We start from the raw sequence: 18,132 nt of genomic DNA, 5'->3' as shown, positions 1-18,132 counted from the left end.
AACAAGCATTACCCGAGTTCAGTCTCCTCTTTAATTTCTTCTTGAATCAGGTTTTGGTTTGTTATCGTCGTTCCCAAATATCTGGAATGGTCACAACATAACTTACATTGCCTAAGCAGGCCACCAATAGATAGAAGATCATACCTTCTTAACACCCGAACGTGATGCTTAGCAAAGACAGATTGAAATGATCATGAAGGCCAAGGTACCTCACATTAGTTTAGAAAAAAGGTATAGCTAGATCTATACAACACTTAATGTGCCTGAAAATGATGTGAACCTTAGTACAAATCAAAGCCCCACTTAAGAGCTTTCAGATAGTCCGAGGCTGAGCTCTGTATCATCAGCAGTACCAGAGTTACTAGCATATAAGTTGAAGAGAACAGAGAAATTTATGGGAGACTTAAAGTTTCAAAATTCCATTTCTCTACAGTTAATGGACACAGGAAGGTATAATTTCATATTTCACTTCCTAAGGAAACCAAGAAGTTTCCAAATTTCATTAGGATTAGAGAGTGTCATGACAAATTCTGCAGTAAATTGACTTGACTTGGAATGACCCCTTACCTCCGTACCCCTATATCAATACGTACTCGCGAGCCAGACTTGTAAGCGTATGGGCCCTTTTAGATAGATCTTTTACGTTGAATCACATTTGCGTTGCAGAGACTGGGCAATAATAACAATCATTAGTGTTATGTATAGAGAGTTTCGGTTCCAGGAACCAGACGATGTAAAGAGAATTGTAATGCTGCGGCGCAGATGAAGCACCACTCAGAAATGGGTGCACAGTTTTAATGTCCTTTAGTAGGAGTTGGCGCATGCGTCAGCTGTATCTAGCCCCGGCGAATCCTCCGCCTCATGTGCGAGAGTGAAGACTGTCGTCCTCTTAGTTTCGGTGTGTCTCTGTGGTTATATCGGCGTCAGTGAAAGCATTGCGTGGTTGCATAGTGCGGTATTACACGGTCATACACCTGTTCTTGTTATTGTACAGGTATAGTTTTATTATGTTGAAAATGTATTCGTTTCGAATCACTAACAGATACGTTTATTATATTTAATATAAAGGGCACGTCTTAATACGAGTACATTGAGAATAAAAATTGTTTTTAATTTTAAGCGTATAGTTCGCTTGTGGTCTAGTCTTTGCGGTGATTGTACTGGAAGGGAACAAACCGACATTTGAAATTATGAATCAGACCAATTTCTATGTAATGGAATTATTGTGACAAAAACGTATGATTCATTACTCAGAAATTTAGTTTATTATTGTGTTTTCTCGTGTCAGATTGTGCTTAAAATGCTAGACGGTTATACAAATTGAAGAACGCCGTCTTCAGGGATGTGGTTTGAGGTTTCACGTCAGTCTGCAGCCACCTGCTCACGCTGGTTCGTCGCTCGCGGATTTTTTTTTACCCTGAAGATGGAGGCGCGTTCCTCTGAGACATCGGTTCACGATCTAAAAGGCGCCACATCTCAGAAAACTTCATTCTTCATAGTCACCGCCGTGAAAACCTCAAATTTTACACTTTTATACAGTTTGTTAGCTTATTAGAAACATCTGTTTTCATTTTAAGAATTATACATATAAAGTACAGTTTTTCAATTTTAAGGCTATTTGTGAATAGCCAAGTGACAAATTAGTGTGCGAGAAATAATGTAAACAATACGAGTGTTTTTTTTTTTTGCTTAAGGCAGGACATTTTGTATTGTCACTTTGATTTATTGTAGTCCTACATTGTGCACAGCCTTACCTTTTCTTGTCCAGTTTTAGGGTAGAATTATAACCTGCCGATGGAGACAGTTCCACGTAAATGTCTGTACCCACTTAACAGCACACTTCATGCCACAGACGGTCGCAGTATGAATGTTAACCGCTGTGAAAACCTAAAATATGTTTTTTATTATTCCACTTTATGCTGAAGTAATTTACCTCTGCATTTAATTAAACAGCTCGCCTGGAAGACGTATAAAGGAGTGGAGGTATACATCCACGTATTTTTGACATCGGCACTAGATGAAAGGGAGTGATCAGCTTTACGCTTCTACCGCTTTACCGCCGAGGAAAAGCTCTCAATATCCATTGGATAGGAGAGTGAATGGGCTTCATAGCCGGTATGGATGCTGTTGAGAACAGAAAGATCTCTTGGCTCTGCCGGAAATCTAACCCTGATTCCTTGGTCCTCAAACACGTATCCCGTCACTATACTGGGACGGTGAAAACCTGTTGACTTAAGTGTACGTCACAAGGCCGAAGGATAACACACTGGCTTCAAACATCTTTTTTTTTTCCCTTGGCACTACAGCCCCAGTGGGCCTAGGACTACCTCCATGAACTTCTCCGTTCACTTCGGTTTTTCTAGATCTTACACGTTCGGTAGGACTCCTTGGGCGGGTGATCAGCTCGTCGCAAGGCCTCTACCTGTACACAAACAAGAAAAACGCACACAAACATCCATGTCCTGAGTGGGATTCGAACCCACGATCCCGGCTTCCGAGCGAGCAAAGACAGTGCATGCCTTAGACCGCTCGGCTACCGTGACGGGCTCAAACATCTTTAAGGTTACGAAATTCAACCACTCAAGCCCCTGCAGAACACTATTTGGAGTACACACTGAATACTGGTGTTGGAAAAGTTGCCTAGAGGGCAAGGCGAAATGTGAGAGGACCAGGATTCCACCGGCATCGATATAACATCATTTTATGAGTTATATCTCAGGAGATAGAATTCTCCATAACTACCGCCCTTAGAACCTCAAATCCTACACTACTATCAGGTGTAGGGTGGTACGCGTGACGAAAATAACTGGTTCTAGTTAGGATGAATGCATTAATTAGCACCATAGTTACAAGTTATTTTAATCACACTTAAATACAGCGCTGTCGCTGATTTGCACACTTTCCAATCACCGTTGCACACGCATTAGGATTCCCAGTCTTCACTAGTCATCTCCCGGCAACGGATCTCAACCCAGAAATAGCACTTCAAATCACTATGAAGTCTTGCTATTACGTCTTCAATCACTCTGGAACCTCGGAACTAAAAATTCTTCTAGACTCACTCCTCCAGCTTATAACTGACTCGTAATTGCCCGTGAAATCACTCTGTCAAAGTCAGAGTTATGTTACAACCGACGGTCAGGCGGCCAGTCTCTTTTGGAATAGAGCACCCATTTGGGGCTTAAGACCAAATTCCTGCATTCACTTCTCTTATAAGCACTCTGCACAGACCTCACGGAAGACACCGTCTATATTGTTACTGACGTCACTGGTTACGCGGAAGTGTGTTTACCTAGCCGTTGCTTAGAAACGGGTTGCATAACCCCGTTGTTCCACCGCTGCTCGGCGCAGACGACATAGAAAACAGCCTAATATAATGTTATATGTTGGACTACATGAGGACGGATCAATTTTCATACTGAGGAGCTTCATAATTTGTATTATTATTGTTATTATTATTTTGTATTTTTTGTGTGTTTTCTTTACTCGTGCTCACTTTGTAATTGGCATTTGGGCTCTTAAGTTAGCACGTAAATGAAAGAGACTTGAGTATAGATAAATTATTGGGGTGGTCAGTTCGAGGAGAATGAAATAAGCTGGGTGTATACATCAGAGGCATGAGAAATGCATATTTTAGGCGGTAAATCTGAAGGGACGATTTGAAGTTCCCACGGCGGTGTTTATGAAGAGTTCTGCCTATAGGATGTAACGCCATGTAGACTGGACTACACACCGCTGTATCCCACAATATAGAACTCTTCGGAAGGGAAGAGGCGTCGTTGAAGACAGAGGTAGAACAGTATTCAGATGGACGTTAAAGAAATGTGGCGTGAGAATGCGGACTATGGAACTCAGAAGAGTCTAGTGGTTAGTTCGTATGAGCACAGCAATGAATCTTGACATGTCGTGAAAGGTGGGGGACTTCGGTACTTGCTGAGCATCTTTCGTATGCTGAGGCAGGACTCTGCTCGCTGAAGAAACCACGAAGATCCTGTGAGGAAGTTTAAGTCTCCGGCGTGGATTAGGAACTTGCTCTCACTGTCAACTGCAGAAGCTGTGCAGTGTCGTAGAAGTTGGGAATGTGATAATAAATAGGGAATTGGTAAAGGTTTGGAAGCCGGTTACGGTAGCCGAGCGGTCTAAGGCATGCACTGTCTTCGTATGCTCGGAAGCCGGGATCTGGGTTCGCATTCCACTAATGGTATGGATGTTTAGTGTTTTTCTGTGTTTCTGTACATGTACAAGCCTTGCGACGAGCTGATTACCCGCCCAAGTAGTCGTACCGAATGTCTAAGATCTAGTAAACCGAAGTGAAACGGAGAGTTTCATGGAAGTGTGCCAAGACCCAAATTGGGGCTGTAGCGCCAAAGGAAAAAAATGTGTGGAAAAAGAGAATCGTGACCTGTGTGGAGGGATTATTGGGGTATTCTAGAAGCGAAAATGGGGAAGACGACAAAAACAGAATATTCTGTAGCAGGACTGAAACTCAAATTGGGTATCTCTCGGGTTCAAATTTAGGACGTTATGTCTACACCAGCTTGTGCGGTAACATGGGTTCAAACTGCATCTCTCCTGGATGTGGGGCAAAACGTAAAAGCCGATAAAGCGAAGTACACTCGTTATGAGATTTAGAACTATCAAGCATGTCGTAATGTTTACTTCTTATGTACGAGTACAGTCACTTCAACGACAGGTAGAACGTGACCTCCTGTTAGTGAAGCATGGTTTCTGAAAGTGCAGTGAATATAGCACTCGTTACATCAGCATCANGACCTCCTGTTAGTGAAGCATGGTTTCTGAAAGTGCAGTGAATATATATAATATAAAATCATGAATAATTATTAGATCTCTCGTCTCCAAATCAGGCGGGCAGTATCCAGTGTTACCAAAATTTGGTAAAGACGGTCTTTCAGTTTTTTTCTGAGTAAAGCAATTTTAAATTTAAATCGTATTGCACATATCAGAAAGTACTCCTGTGTTTTAGTTGTCATACAGTATGGACTATACCTGTTTCCTTTGTTGAAAGCGTAGTCGGCATAGCGACTGGCTACGGGCTGGACGACCAAGGGGTCGGAGTTGTAGTCCGGGAGGGTGAAGAAGTTTCACTTGTCCATGTCGTCCAAATCGGCTCTGGGGTCTACCCAACTCCTTATCCAGTGGGTACCGGGGGGGTCTATCCCCTGGGGTAAAGCAGCCGGGGCGTGAAGCTGACCACTCACTTCCACCTAGTGCCGAGGTCAAGAAAATTTTGTCTCTACATTCACTCCCCCTCATGATGTAGTGCTTAATTGTTTAAGCACAGGGACAACTTTACCTTTACCTTACTTTTTTTATTGTTAGTAGGGTGGGACTAAGTCCCTTGTACTGCGGTCCCTTCTAGCCTGTTGTACGAGCCCCAGATGGTAGGTGAGGGTGATTCTGGAGCAATTGGTGGAATGAAGACTGTCAAGGGAAACCGAAGTACTTGGAGAAAACCCGCCCCAACTCCACTTTTTTTGTTTCTTGGCACTACAGCCCCAGTGGGCCTAGGCCTACCTCCATAAACTTCTCCGTTCACTTCGGTTTTTCTAGATCTTACACACTCGGTAGGACTCCTTGGGCGGGTGATCAGCTCGTCGCAAGGCCTCTACTTGTACACAAACACAGAAAAACACAAACATCCATGCCCTGAGTGGGATTCGACCCCACGATCCCGGCTTCCGAGCGAGCGAAGACAATACATGCCTTAGACCGCTCGGCTACCGTGACCCGCCCAGCGCCACTTTGTCCACCACAAATCCCGGTTGACCAGACCCGGGATCGAACCCAGGCCGCCGCGGTGGGAAGCCAGCGACTAACCGCTTGAGGTATGGCGCGGCCCTTACCTTACCTTACATTCGCTCGTATCACCATCATTCCGCGTCTGACTTCCTGGGACAGTTAAAGCATTAACGAGCTTGCGAACCGGTTGAACACGTCATTAGCGAGCGAATTGCTTACTGGCGCTGTTTGTCCTGCTTTTGCCATGTAGTGCAGTATCAATGGTAGCGTGTGTAGTGGTACACTAGCAGGGGATTCACAGTCTTATAAAAATATATAATAACTCCTCCAGTAGTATAGCTCATCGAGCGAAGCCCACAGTGTGTTTCTGTCTCCTGCGTAAATATTTCTACCCCCATCCCCGTACCCCGGCCATTATAGTGGTCAGTAGTGCAGATCATAGACGGATATCCTGAAGGAGTCTCCTGACTAACAGACCGAACGTATCTTTTTTCGTGAACTGATGATTCATAAGTACCTCAGATGGAGCAGAGTCCAGAGTCCATAGTCGCTTAGCCGATCAAAACTTTTTTTTTGTACGAACTCGCCAGTTTATTACTGTTCACATGAGACCCCCACAGGACCCTGTTATGAACCAGTTGGATCAAGTCGATATGCTCTCGTATTATTTATTTATTTATTTATTTATTTATTTACTTGTTCCAGTGTACCTAAATACATTTGTATAAATAGGACTGAAGCAAGCGAAAATGCTGCCTCAGGCGACGAGAAATTTCGCCGTTGCCCTTGTTTAAAAACATACACACTTTTTCAAAACTTCTTCACAATTGATTACATTTTACAAAGACTGACGAAAACAGTCATTGGTGCTGTGACTTAAAATAGTTTCATGTACATTGTTGCGTAATATGTTTAAATGGCTGCCAATTAATAGTAACAATATGAACAAAATATCAACAGAATGTAATTTTAATTTTTTAAAAATCAAAGAAAGAGAATATGTCAAATGTGCTGTTTCCAAAGTCGTGGCGCCCCCAGGAAGCCGCTTGTCTCGCGTGCGCTGTTCTATCTATCATGTGTATAAAAAGACAATCTCTGTGGCCTGTAGTCCGCAAGCGAACTATACCGACCTAGCGACCGCCGCTTGTCAGCGAAGTTAGTGCCAACATTTGTGGATAGATGGTGTCGCGTGGTCAGCCCAACGAATCCCCACGGCCGTTAATCTCGGTTTTCTAGACCGGAAGCTTGTGTAAAGCGATCTAAATTTTATTTTCCATTCTCTGTTTCGGAATTCCATACTCATATATATATATATGAGTATATTCTTTGTGTCGACCCTTATTCCTAGAATTTCGTTTTTGTAACCGTATCCAGTACAGAGGCTTGCTGTCATGTGACTGATATATAGCATCTTTTGCTACCTACTGTGCCCTATATTGAGGCATTCGTTATAACGGCAGGGCAGTGGAGGGCTCTAAGGGATGACATGTGGTACATAGCCTGCAACCTGGAATTTCTTCCGAGACTCAAGCGCTACCTTAAGCGTGTGTTGAGACGATGTATTCTGGTGGTTTTCAAAGTGAAAGCGAATGCTAGAAGTCGCAAAAACAATGGCAGCCCCACCACAGCAATAGCAGTGATTCTTCCCCATCTCAGGTATGTATCTTTCTCATTACGTGCTTCACAGTGTGTATTCATTCCAAATTAGTTCTTATGCACCGCTAAATTGCGCCATGAATAAGGGTTTTACCTTCTTTGCTTCTAATCATGCTTGGAATAATTAAAATGTCCTACCGCTGTAATAAAGAATAATTAATGGCTGGAGTAGTTAGTGTAACATAAAGGCCGCGCCATAGCTCAAGCGGTTAGTCGCTGGCTTCCTACCGCGGCGGTCCGGGTTTGAGTCTGGGTCTGGTCAAGTGGGATTTGTGTTGGATAAAGTGGCGCTGGGGCAGGTTTTCTCCGAGTACTTCGGTTTCCCTTGCCAATCTTCATTCCACCAAATTCGCCATCATAATCAGCTGGGGTAGGTACAATAGGTCAATCAATGGCCGACGTGCCCAGTGGACCCAGCTGGACTCCATCCCCCACTATACGAAAAATGTTATTGTAACATACGAATGAAGAATCTTTTTGTTTGTTTGTTTGTATCTAGAAAATTAAAGATCAAACTGCGACATTGGAACTCATTAAGGGCCATCGTATTGGACTTGAAATATGGAATGGAAGCCTATGATCCAGTGACCTAGTACTGGTCATGTGATACCAGTCTCTCGTGTAGCTTCGTCAGATTGTGATGGCAGGTTCATAGTAATTAATTATCAGTACTCTAAGTAACCCGCGTTGCGTGCCAACTGTCAGTAAATCTGAGTAATTGATGGTATGTGTGGTGTAGTCCAGATGTTGTGTGTATGTATGGGAAAGTCTGTTTCTCCTCCATAGTGAAGGGAGAACTGAAAATGATGGTGCTACGTTTAATAACGCCGGTCACGGTAGCCGAGCGGTCTAAGGCAAGTACTATATTTGCTCGCACGGAAGCCGGGATCGTGGGCTCGAATCCCACAGAAGGCATGGATGTTTCATGTGTGTATGCGTTTATTTTGTGTTTGTGTTGTTCTGTGTTTAGGTAGAGGCCTTGCGACGAGCTGATCACCTGTCCAAGGAGTCCCACCGTCTGTAAAAATGATCAATGAAACTGAGAAATCAGCTCTGTGCTCCAAAGAGGGAGCGAGAAGAAGGGGGAAAAATTTAATAACGGGCACATATTTCCAGTCTCTTAGACGTAGTGTGTGGCTTTACAAAAGGTCTCGGAGCAATTCTGGATTCCCTTTTATTTTGACTGAAGATATTCATAGATTGATTCGTTGTCAGTGTGAATACACGTATGTCAATGGACTATGCAGTTTAGTTCAGCGATAATTAATCTGATTTGTATTATGGAGGTTACTGGTTTGAATTTCGGTCAGTGAGCAACTTACTCGCACAAATTTTCGAGATTTTCCTACATTCTTCGGTGAGGTATTGACATATGTCTCCCATACACCCTCAGTATCATTTGCAGTTCATTTATGATAATTAAAAAATTCGAAGTTACATAAGCCTGTTATGCGTGTGTAATATAACGTCATGGTCCCGCCATAGCTCAAGCGGTTAGTCGCTGGCCTCCCATCGCGGCAGCCCGGGTTCGATCCCGGGTCTGATCAAGTGGGATTTATGGTGGACAAAGTGGCTCTGGGGCAGGTTTTCTTCGAGTACTTCGGTTTCCCCTGCCAGTCTTCATTCCACCAATTGCTCCACAATCACCCTCACCTATCATCTGGGGCTGGTACAATAGGCCAGAAGTGGCCGCAGCACAAGAGATTTAGTCCCACCCCACTAGCAATAAAAAAATGACATTATTAAATAACCTACAATTATATTTATATAAATAATTTTCGACCTTGCGCGTAAGTATACCACTGCCTTATATCTGTTTCAGGCAATGGAAACAGCGTAAGATACCAGAATTGTTAACGGGATGATGTTGAGAATCGAACCGAATTCATTATTGGCCTGCATGAGTAATCCATCAATGTTAAAAACTTTTTAAAGAATTATATATATAATTATAGTTAGAGCCCAATTAGCATTAAGGAAGAGCGGAAGGTCTCAGTCTGTCCCTGTAAGCAACACAAAATATAGTCAAGGGAAATGTTTATTTGGTATTGTATTGTCTATTTAAATTGAAGGTTTAACAGCATTTCAAGAAGATCTGTAGAATAGCGTCTTTGATATTCATGTTGTAGTTGAATCGCTGACTATGCAGGCGAATGTCCCGTCGATCTCAAAATGACCCTACAGATGTGTCTCTTAAAGTTACTGACTGCTACGACTTTTAAATCTGCTTACCAACAAGCGAGAACTTAGGTCCAAACACAAAGCTTCATAGAACGTACCCATATCACAGGCATAATCCTTACCCAGGACATTCCAGACTACCCATCTAATTCATGGTGATCTTCAGTTATCGTTCTACCTTACTTACTTGCTCATGGAGCTGAGCCCTTTTTGAGGAGCTGCCAATTGTGCAGCTACTCAAGAAGCTCCCAGCATTTTATGGAACCCGAATGTTCATTACCGTGTTCACCGTGGTCCATATCCTGAGCCAGATCTATCCAATACATACCATCCCATCCTATCTCTCTAAGATCCATTTTAATATTGTCCACCCATCTACATCTTGGCCTTCCCAGTGGTCTCTTTCCTTTTGGCTTTCCCACCAATATCCTATATACATTCCTCTTCTCCCAAGTTCGTGCTACATGCCATGCCCACCTCATCCTCTTTGACTTCATCATTCTAATTATACTTGGAGAAGACTGCAAGTTATGAAGCTCCCCATTATGCAGTTTTCTCCAGCCTCCTGTCACTTCGTCTCTCTTCGGTCCCAATGTTCTCAGCACCCTCGGTCTATGTTCCTCTATGTTCTACCACCACAGTTAAACTGAAACGCCGAGGGAATGCAGGAGATAGGGTAAGCGGCAGTCTTACGTATTGTGACATGTAGATGCTTGTCTAGACAACGCAACAATAGAAAACGGGTTGCAAGAAGTGTTTTCTATGTGGTCCGTGCCGAGACTTTGCTAGGCAACTGCGTGGTAACACGCATCTAGAACAAAGGGGGGCTATGTTTTCTATGCTGCGTGGTCCGTGCCACGGCTTTGAGGGAGCAATCAGTTGTCGGTAGGAGATAGCCACGGGAAGTTAAGTCATTTAAGAAGAATTAGAAGTGAGTCATAGAATGGGAATAAGAATTGAAGGAATACGAAGGAGTACAGCGGAGTTAGCCTGCGAAAATAATAATTTATGTGTGCTGTAGTTACAGTGAGACTAATATAGATATGTTGCCAGGATACGACTAGTGAAGACTGGGAGTCGTAGTGATTTCTCAGGTGGGTAGATTAGCGATAGAGCTCTAATTGTTTGTGATTAAAAGAGATTGTAAAAGAAGTTGTTAATAAATCTGATCACCCAATCCAGAACCCGTTATTGTTAGTCACGGTACCCTGCACACGTGACAGTGTAAAACTCAGGTACTTATTATGCCTTGTGGAATTGAAGATCTGACACGTACGGAAATAAGGAAACTGCTACTCTAACGGAATCAGAATAAATTATGTAAAAAGGATCTCCATTTCTGATCGAGTAATCATTTTCATGGGTAATTCCAGTATTTTTACACTGATGTTCGGTAGGTTTCGAGTAGACGTAACTGCTCTGGCCATTTGCGACTTTCAACATGGCTAGAATAGCGAGAGTCAGGTCTCAGGAATCTAAAACTAGACGTAAACGAATAGAAATGTTAGTAATGAAATTTTAAGTACACCATACGATACTGTGTATGACGTCAGGACTTGGTCTGTAGTGCTCAACTTACAGTTCACCATGGGAAGATATGAAGGAGTTTCAGAAATTCGATGTACCTCTTACACCTGAGCCTGGACAGCTCAGTCGGTAGATCGACGGGCTGTGGGTTGGACTACCAGTATTCCATTCCCCGCAGGGGCAAGAGATTTTTCTTTACTCTGCAGCGTTCTGAGGTCCACCCTGCCACCTATCCAATGGTTACCGGGGGTAAAACGGGTGGGGCGTCAAGGTGACCAATCGCCTCCATCTAATACCGAGGTTAAGAATGGTAGAGCTATACCTCCACTCCCCATGTATCTTTATAGTGCAGTGATTTATTAATTGAGCACATGGACAACTTTATCTCTTACCTTTGCCATTTACATTTAGTTCTGAGGACGCAGGATCTTCATGCTATCGAGGTGAGTTAGTGTGTGTGTGGAACTTGTTACAACTTCTTGCACCGCTATCTTGGCGAAGTGTCTTCTGCTCGGAGCTCAACTGTCGTTGGTCCCTGTCGGATAGGAACGCTTCTGTTCTAAGGTCAAATACAAACTGAACTCTGCTCCAATCGAATACAAACTGAAAACTTATCGGAGCTGCACTGACTCTTGTAGCGTGCGCTCGGACTGACTAGGGAACATCGCGTTCAAGAGTTCTGTTTTATCCGCTGGTAGTATTTTCATTTCCGGGGAAATGCACTTGTTGTTTAGGCGACTCCTATGCAACGGTATGCTGGTATTGCGTTTCTACTGAAGTATACAGTCGTATCGCAGCCGTTGCCTATCAGTGGACGTCTTACCTTCCGGCGGCACGCCACATTTTATACAACATATCGCTTCGGGGTATTTCTAATTTGCGATACCGCAGTTGTTACAGTGTGAACGGCTGTCACTGCAATACGCTCAGTTTATAAAAAAGTTTATAGTTTCTAGTTGCCTGTTCGTGTTGCTGGTCGCTTTTGTGTGAGCCCTCCCTTACGAAGAAAAATATGTTTTGGACGTAAAGTATATTTTGTTTTTCTCCATAACTTTTCCAAACTTTTTTGCTGTGCTCAGTATTCAGCGAGTTACTCCCAAGTCGAATCTGTTTCTTTCCTTAATGGCTTATAAAGAGAATGATGCACGTTAATCAAAATATTACCGTTGTATACGTAAGAACGCGTTGAAGTAGCTCTACAAACCCAGAAAAAAATTGAAACTTTCAAGAAGAGATCGATAGATTATGAAGTCGGAATGGACTGCACTACATGAGGTAAAGCAGCACAGAGCTGGCAGACCTGTTTCCGATTTCATTATTTAGTGCATGACGTAGGAAAAAACAGGCTTGTGACGTAGAAATAACAGCTCCTTTATTTATTTTAAAAGGTAAAGCTATCCCTGTAACAGGCCGTGAAGGCCCATAGGGTTGTGAGACGTCGAGGCTCCCACATTTTTTCTAGACAGTCGGCTTACAGATGGCGGTAAGGTTGTCAGCCTTACGCGCCGACAGCCCTTTAAACCCCAAGAAGAATCCTGGTAGTTATTTCTGTTAGACGCCGAGTTGACCCCAGGGCCATAATGCGGCTGGCAGGATTAGGTAAATTAAAAAATCCATCTCATCGTGACTCGAATCCGCGACCTTCCAGCTTGTAGCATAGTGCTAAGCTACCGCGTGCCCCCTTTATTTAGTGTACGCTATTATAAGTTGCATATGGTAAAACACCTTACTGAACCCCCCCCCTTTCCAAGCATGTTACATTAATGTGCATGCAGATAGAAAGAGAAGTGGAATAAGAAGAATAAGAGGAAGGCGTTGATTGTGACGATGATGACAATGACGATGAGTAGAAAATTAATTGTCTGTTTTCTGACGAAGCAACATTACATGTCAGGGATTGTAAACAGGCATAACTGTTGTGTTTGGGGTGTTAATCCATTAAGCGGATACCTAAAATACGAAATATTCCGAAAGTGAGCTGTGATGTACCCGCAGGTACAGAAGTGATCGGTCCATTTTTCTGCTCAGAAAGGACAATAAATATTACATATATTTTGACACGATGGGAAATTCCGCTTTTCCACAACTTGATAGATGTTGGCATTATCTTCAGCATGGTTCACACTCACATCGAGAGCGTTATTGCGGTGGTCGTTGAGTGTCAAGTTCTGTATAAGGGCGTAGGGAAGGACCGAGCTCTTGGCCTCCCCGATTATCTGACCTCAGTCCATTAGATTCATTTTTGTGTTATGTAGAGGGCGAAGTGACGTCACTGCATCAGGCAAAAGTAAGATTTCATACACTGCGGCTGCAGTAATCCAAGTTACTTCTGAACGCACGTTCCAGCATCTGAATTAGTGTTCAGATTCCGTTTGCTAATTACAGACGCAGTTCATATCCTTATCCCATTCTGTGGAATTAGTTTATTTATTCAGCTAAGGCACAAGCCTGGATGAAAGGCATTCCGTTCTCAGGGTCTGTAGCTACACAGGAAGACTCGGATTTAGTCCTTTGCCCTCCACAACGGGATTCGAACTCACAGATACATTGTCTGGATGTTCCATCACCTCGCAGTTCCAGAAATCATTGGTTATCTTCTCACAGCCACGGGATGTGTGACGTCACCGAAAATGCTGCTGTTAAGCTTGGGTTTCCTCAGGTAGCGGTACCGTAATCAAGCGGCCGTAATATGACGGTGAATGACGTCACTAAAACGTTGCCATGCTCCTTTGTTTCCATGGTAACGTTTTAGTGACGTCATTCACCGTCATATTACGGCCGCTTTATTACGGTACCGCTACCCGAGGAAACCCAAGCTTTAGTGCATGTTGAAGTGCGTAATTTAGAAATGTTTGATGCCTGCTGGTGAACGTAACTTATCAACATGCTTATTTTCCATATAGCCGTGATGTGCACCTCGTATAGACATGTTATGTCAAATTCCTCTTCTTTTAGAGCGTCTCGATCGACGTTGGATGTGGGCAGTGGTACAGTTTACTTCCTCTCACTTTGACGTGTAATTGTGGTTTACTGACTCTCTGCACGTAGGGCTTTGCAGGGAGCATGTGGATGGAACTTGGCCAGTTTCCCCCCATCTTGCTGATGCGCTGTGAACTCACTCAGCGGAGCGATGGCCTCACAGCACGCTACCGGAGCCTGTTCTCAAGTGGCAGACGGGCTCGTAAATCTTTAAAGAAGCCGAATTTATCTCCCATGTCTATAGAAAGAGTTCGCAGACAAGATACACACCAACATTAAGGACAAGACAAGAAAATATACAGTATGTTGCGGATTATGCATCCTTTTCCCACCACTTTTCCTTTCTTTCATAGACAAGAAAATGTACTTTTTGTTTGCATGCAGTAAGGTCCTTCTTTAGAACCTGATAGTCAGTGAATAACCACCCTTAATGGAACATAAAATGTTATTACCATAATTGAAAGACCCCGCCGCTGGATCCCCTCTTGACCGAACAGATTTCAGTGCACACCCTCACACCCTGTTCCATAAAGATGTAACCAACCCACCTGTTTCATATAGCGGAATCCTTGAGAAATTAATAATAGGCGCGCTGTCAAATTATCCATATATTTTTATGGAACCCTAAATGAAATTACTGTGTTTACAATACGCCCCAGCGGTCTCTGTACCGAACCAGGTGAATCCAATCGACTTCAACACATCGTATGTTCAAGGGTATCTTATATGATATCGCCCATTTTACTGTTTTCATCCGATATATACCTAGATCAGTAGCCAGGATAGCGTAGTCGGTATAGCGACTGGCTATGGGCTAGACGACCGAGGGGTCGGAGTTCGAGTCCCGGTAGAGTCAAAAATATTCACTTCTCCCCATACTTCTTCATGGCGTAGTGCTTAGTTAAACAGAGGGACAGCTTTACCTTACATTTATATACCTAGATCACCTGATCCATTCACGTTTTCGAACTAACTTATAGGCCTCTATGTTTTTAAATCAACTTCATCAACGTCGAAGTGTTCTGTTTTCGGGGGATTAACTCTGTGTAATGCGGAGTACGCGACCTTGTATCCCAGAAGATAGAACTCTTCATAGCCGTGGGTGTGAGAACTGAAATTCATGAACACCCGTGACGAACCGTTTTATTTCCCCGATATCAGTAATAGTGATGTTACTTACAGCAGGGTACGTTTATTTCACTCTCTCCTATCTTTCATGAAAAGCAATGTTGGCTGTAGCACTTGTTGTTCAAGTGCGACCAGCCCCTCAGACAAAGTGGAGAGTTTCATAGACCGTGCGTCCGGCATGTCCAATGTAAGTTCCGACGGCCGTTTCCATAGTCGGTTTCCACAGACCTAACAAAGCTTGTTTGTTTGTAGGTTTTCAGTATTTGGGAAACTAAACCCCTGCGGCTTGTTTTGGAGTTTCCATTATGTTAACTGTCCATAAGAATACATGAGTATCAAACAGATGTCAGAAAGTACGTTCGAAGATTAAAATTTAACATCGGTATGAGTAACATATTACATGCAAGAAAACTTCCCAAAGTTGAGAAAATTGTATTTCCAAGTGCGTGGTAGTATCTAGCCGAGATTCAATTTCAGCCTAAATATGGCTCAGCATCTCGAGTTATGTGTCAGGAGCTGTAATTATCCTTTGTTTTAGTGTGTCCACCTGGCCATTGTATCCTTAAATACAAAAAAGAATTAAGGATATTCAAGTCCGGTGATGTAGGAGTTCAAGGATTTGAACTCACCACGCAGCAGTGCTGAATGACTTGTTCAGTGTGGTCTCCGTTGTCACAAAGTCTCCTTAATCTGTTAACAACATTATGGTTTGTGTTGCAGACCGGCAGCCATGATGATGGAGTTGAGCCACAGCCTGACATTGAACGAGGAGGCCCTCAAGCAGATCCCTGAGGCCAAGCGCCCTGTGTTCGTATTCGAGTGGCTGCGTTTCCTGGATAAAGTGCTTGTCGCCGCACAGAAGGTACTTATATTAATCACATGATAGGTTTGTACTTAATGGTTTTACCCGATTCATCAGCTGCACAGTTTATTTAACAGCGACTAAAATATAAAGACCAGCGCGATGAGAGAGGCATGTGTCAGTTCTTGTCGCTGTACAGAAGGTGCTGCCACGGTGGCAACGACCAAACATGTGGGTTTAACGCTGTTAATACCAAAGCCCACCATCAGGTACGATCCTGAACTAGTTCCATCCACATCCCTCCATCACGACTTGTTTCTAAGATTCGCCTTAATGTTATTCATCCATCTGCTTGGTCTTGCAAGAGGATGTTTTACAACATGTTAGTATTCTATTTGTGTGCTCAGTCACATGCCAAAACAGCGTCTCCTCCTAGAGTTCGCTCCAAACAGTACACTTTCACCTGTCTAAATTACGAAAAGTCCTCTTTTTGTAATATCTTAAATTGGCCACTTGCTTCAGTTTTCTTAGGTCTAGATATCTTCATGAGCGCCTTGTTTTTAAACGCTTACTTTACACAGATATATTTCTGGATGTTCTCCATCGTCCGGTTTTTATTTAAAACACAACGTTTCAGGGGCTGGATTCTGTCTCCGTCTTCAGGTAAAACCTACTCACTTTGGTCCAGTTGATAGAGCTAGTCTGTATATCCGGACACCTGCACCAACACAAGATAGAGCATATAAACTAAGCATAGCACACACTATCAGCAAGGGATAAGACAGAACATTAAAACATTAATCCACAGTATGAGGCCCAGCACTAGGAGTACTATCAGAATAGAAGCCATCACTCTGCACGGTACCAACATAAACAACAGAAATTTTTCCACTTAATCTTCACTGGACTGGGTTGCAGTTTGTTTGCCTTCTGCTATGATAACAAGAGTCCAGATGGGAGAGATGTTGACTGATCGGATGATATATCAGAGACATGTGGGCATATATCATGTATTTCCTCTATGTGGTGTTTGGTTCAATCTGCAGAACCTTCACTTCTTTCCAACATATTTTGTGGTCTTCGTACGCATATTGGGCTGATTTTGATTTCTGATAGCACTCTAGTGCTAGGCCTCATACTTGTGGAGTTTTTTTTTTAATGTTTTAGAGTTTTGTCTTAACTCTCGCAGATGTTTTGTGCTATGCTTGGTTTGTATACCCAATCTTGTGTTGGTGCAGGTGTCTGAAGACAAGGACTGCCTCTATCGATTGGGCCCAACTGAGTAGGTTTTACCTGAAGATGGAGACAGAATCCAGTCTCCAAAACGTTATGTTCTAAAAACAGGGCGATGGATAATGTCCAGAAACATAATATTTGTATGAATGTACCATCGTCACAGACGTTTAGATCCTCCTTACTTTGCATATACGTACGTTTTACTCAAAACATGACACCACACCGCACACACATATATAGCAACCGTCGATTGTTTTGTGTATCCAGACCTTCGACATTCTGGAAAGTGGACGGGACGAGAACTGAATAGTAACAAGCTTTGAGAATGTATTCATTTCCTAAACGGGGTATTATCACACATTGTAAGAATTGAAGTACTGGCACAATTCAAAAGGAGATGGGCAGAAGCGTCCAGTATCGAAGTTCTACTTTGAAATTCTCCTGGAAGAGCTGAATGAATCACGACGTACACGCCAGACCCGTTCTTATTGCCTTCCTGCCCTCAGAATGTTAACCTGTAGCTGTTGTATAGGTCCCTTCATCGCAAGAGAATACTAAGTGAATTCTGTGCGCTTAATGAAAGCTTTCTCAAACATTCATCCTTAAGACGACGAAGAATTTTTTCGCGCTTTACATTATTTGAATCTTGGGGGGTGGATATAATTTTTCACCTGTCATTTATACCATTTCGTCAGTGTACTGTAATTAACAAGAGGAACCGGGATAGCGCAGTCGGTATAGCGACTAGCTACTGGCTGGACGACCGAGAGGTCGCAGTTCGAGTCCCGGTGGGATGAAGGATTTGTTTTTCTCCACGTCGTCCAGACCGGCTCTGGGGTCCATCCAACCTCCTATGCACTGGG

General features: G+C 43.2%; 1 protein-coding gene across 1 annotated transcript; it reads left to right on the top strand.

The window, feature by feature from the left end:
• Nucleotides 1-907: 907 nt before the first annotated feature.
• Nucleotides 908-17,279, top strand: LOC117282738. The gene is made up of 4 exons (XM_033753569.1): nt 908-994; nt 7,221-7,416; nt 15,952-16,093; nt 17,223-17,279. Exons 2-4 carry the CDS (start codon nt 7,247-7,249, stop codon nt 17,277-17,279), a joined length of 369 nt encoding a protein of 122 aa, XP_033609460.1. The 5' UTR covers nt 908-994; nt 7,221-7,246.
• Nucleotides 17,280-18,132: the final 853 nt, after the last annotated feature.

Source organism: Cryptotermes secundus, unplaced genomic scaffold (genome assembly GCF_002891405.2).
Source record: "Cryptotermes secundus unplaced genomic scaffold, Csec_1.0 scaffold245, whole genome shotgun sequence".
Lineage (NCBI taxonomy): Eukaryota > Metazoa > Arthropoda > Insecta > Blattodea > Kalotermitidae > Cryptotermes > Cryptotermes secundus.
This window is presented reverse-complemented; position numbering and strand designations above follow the sequence as displayed.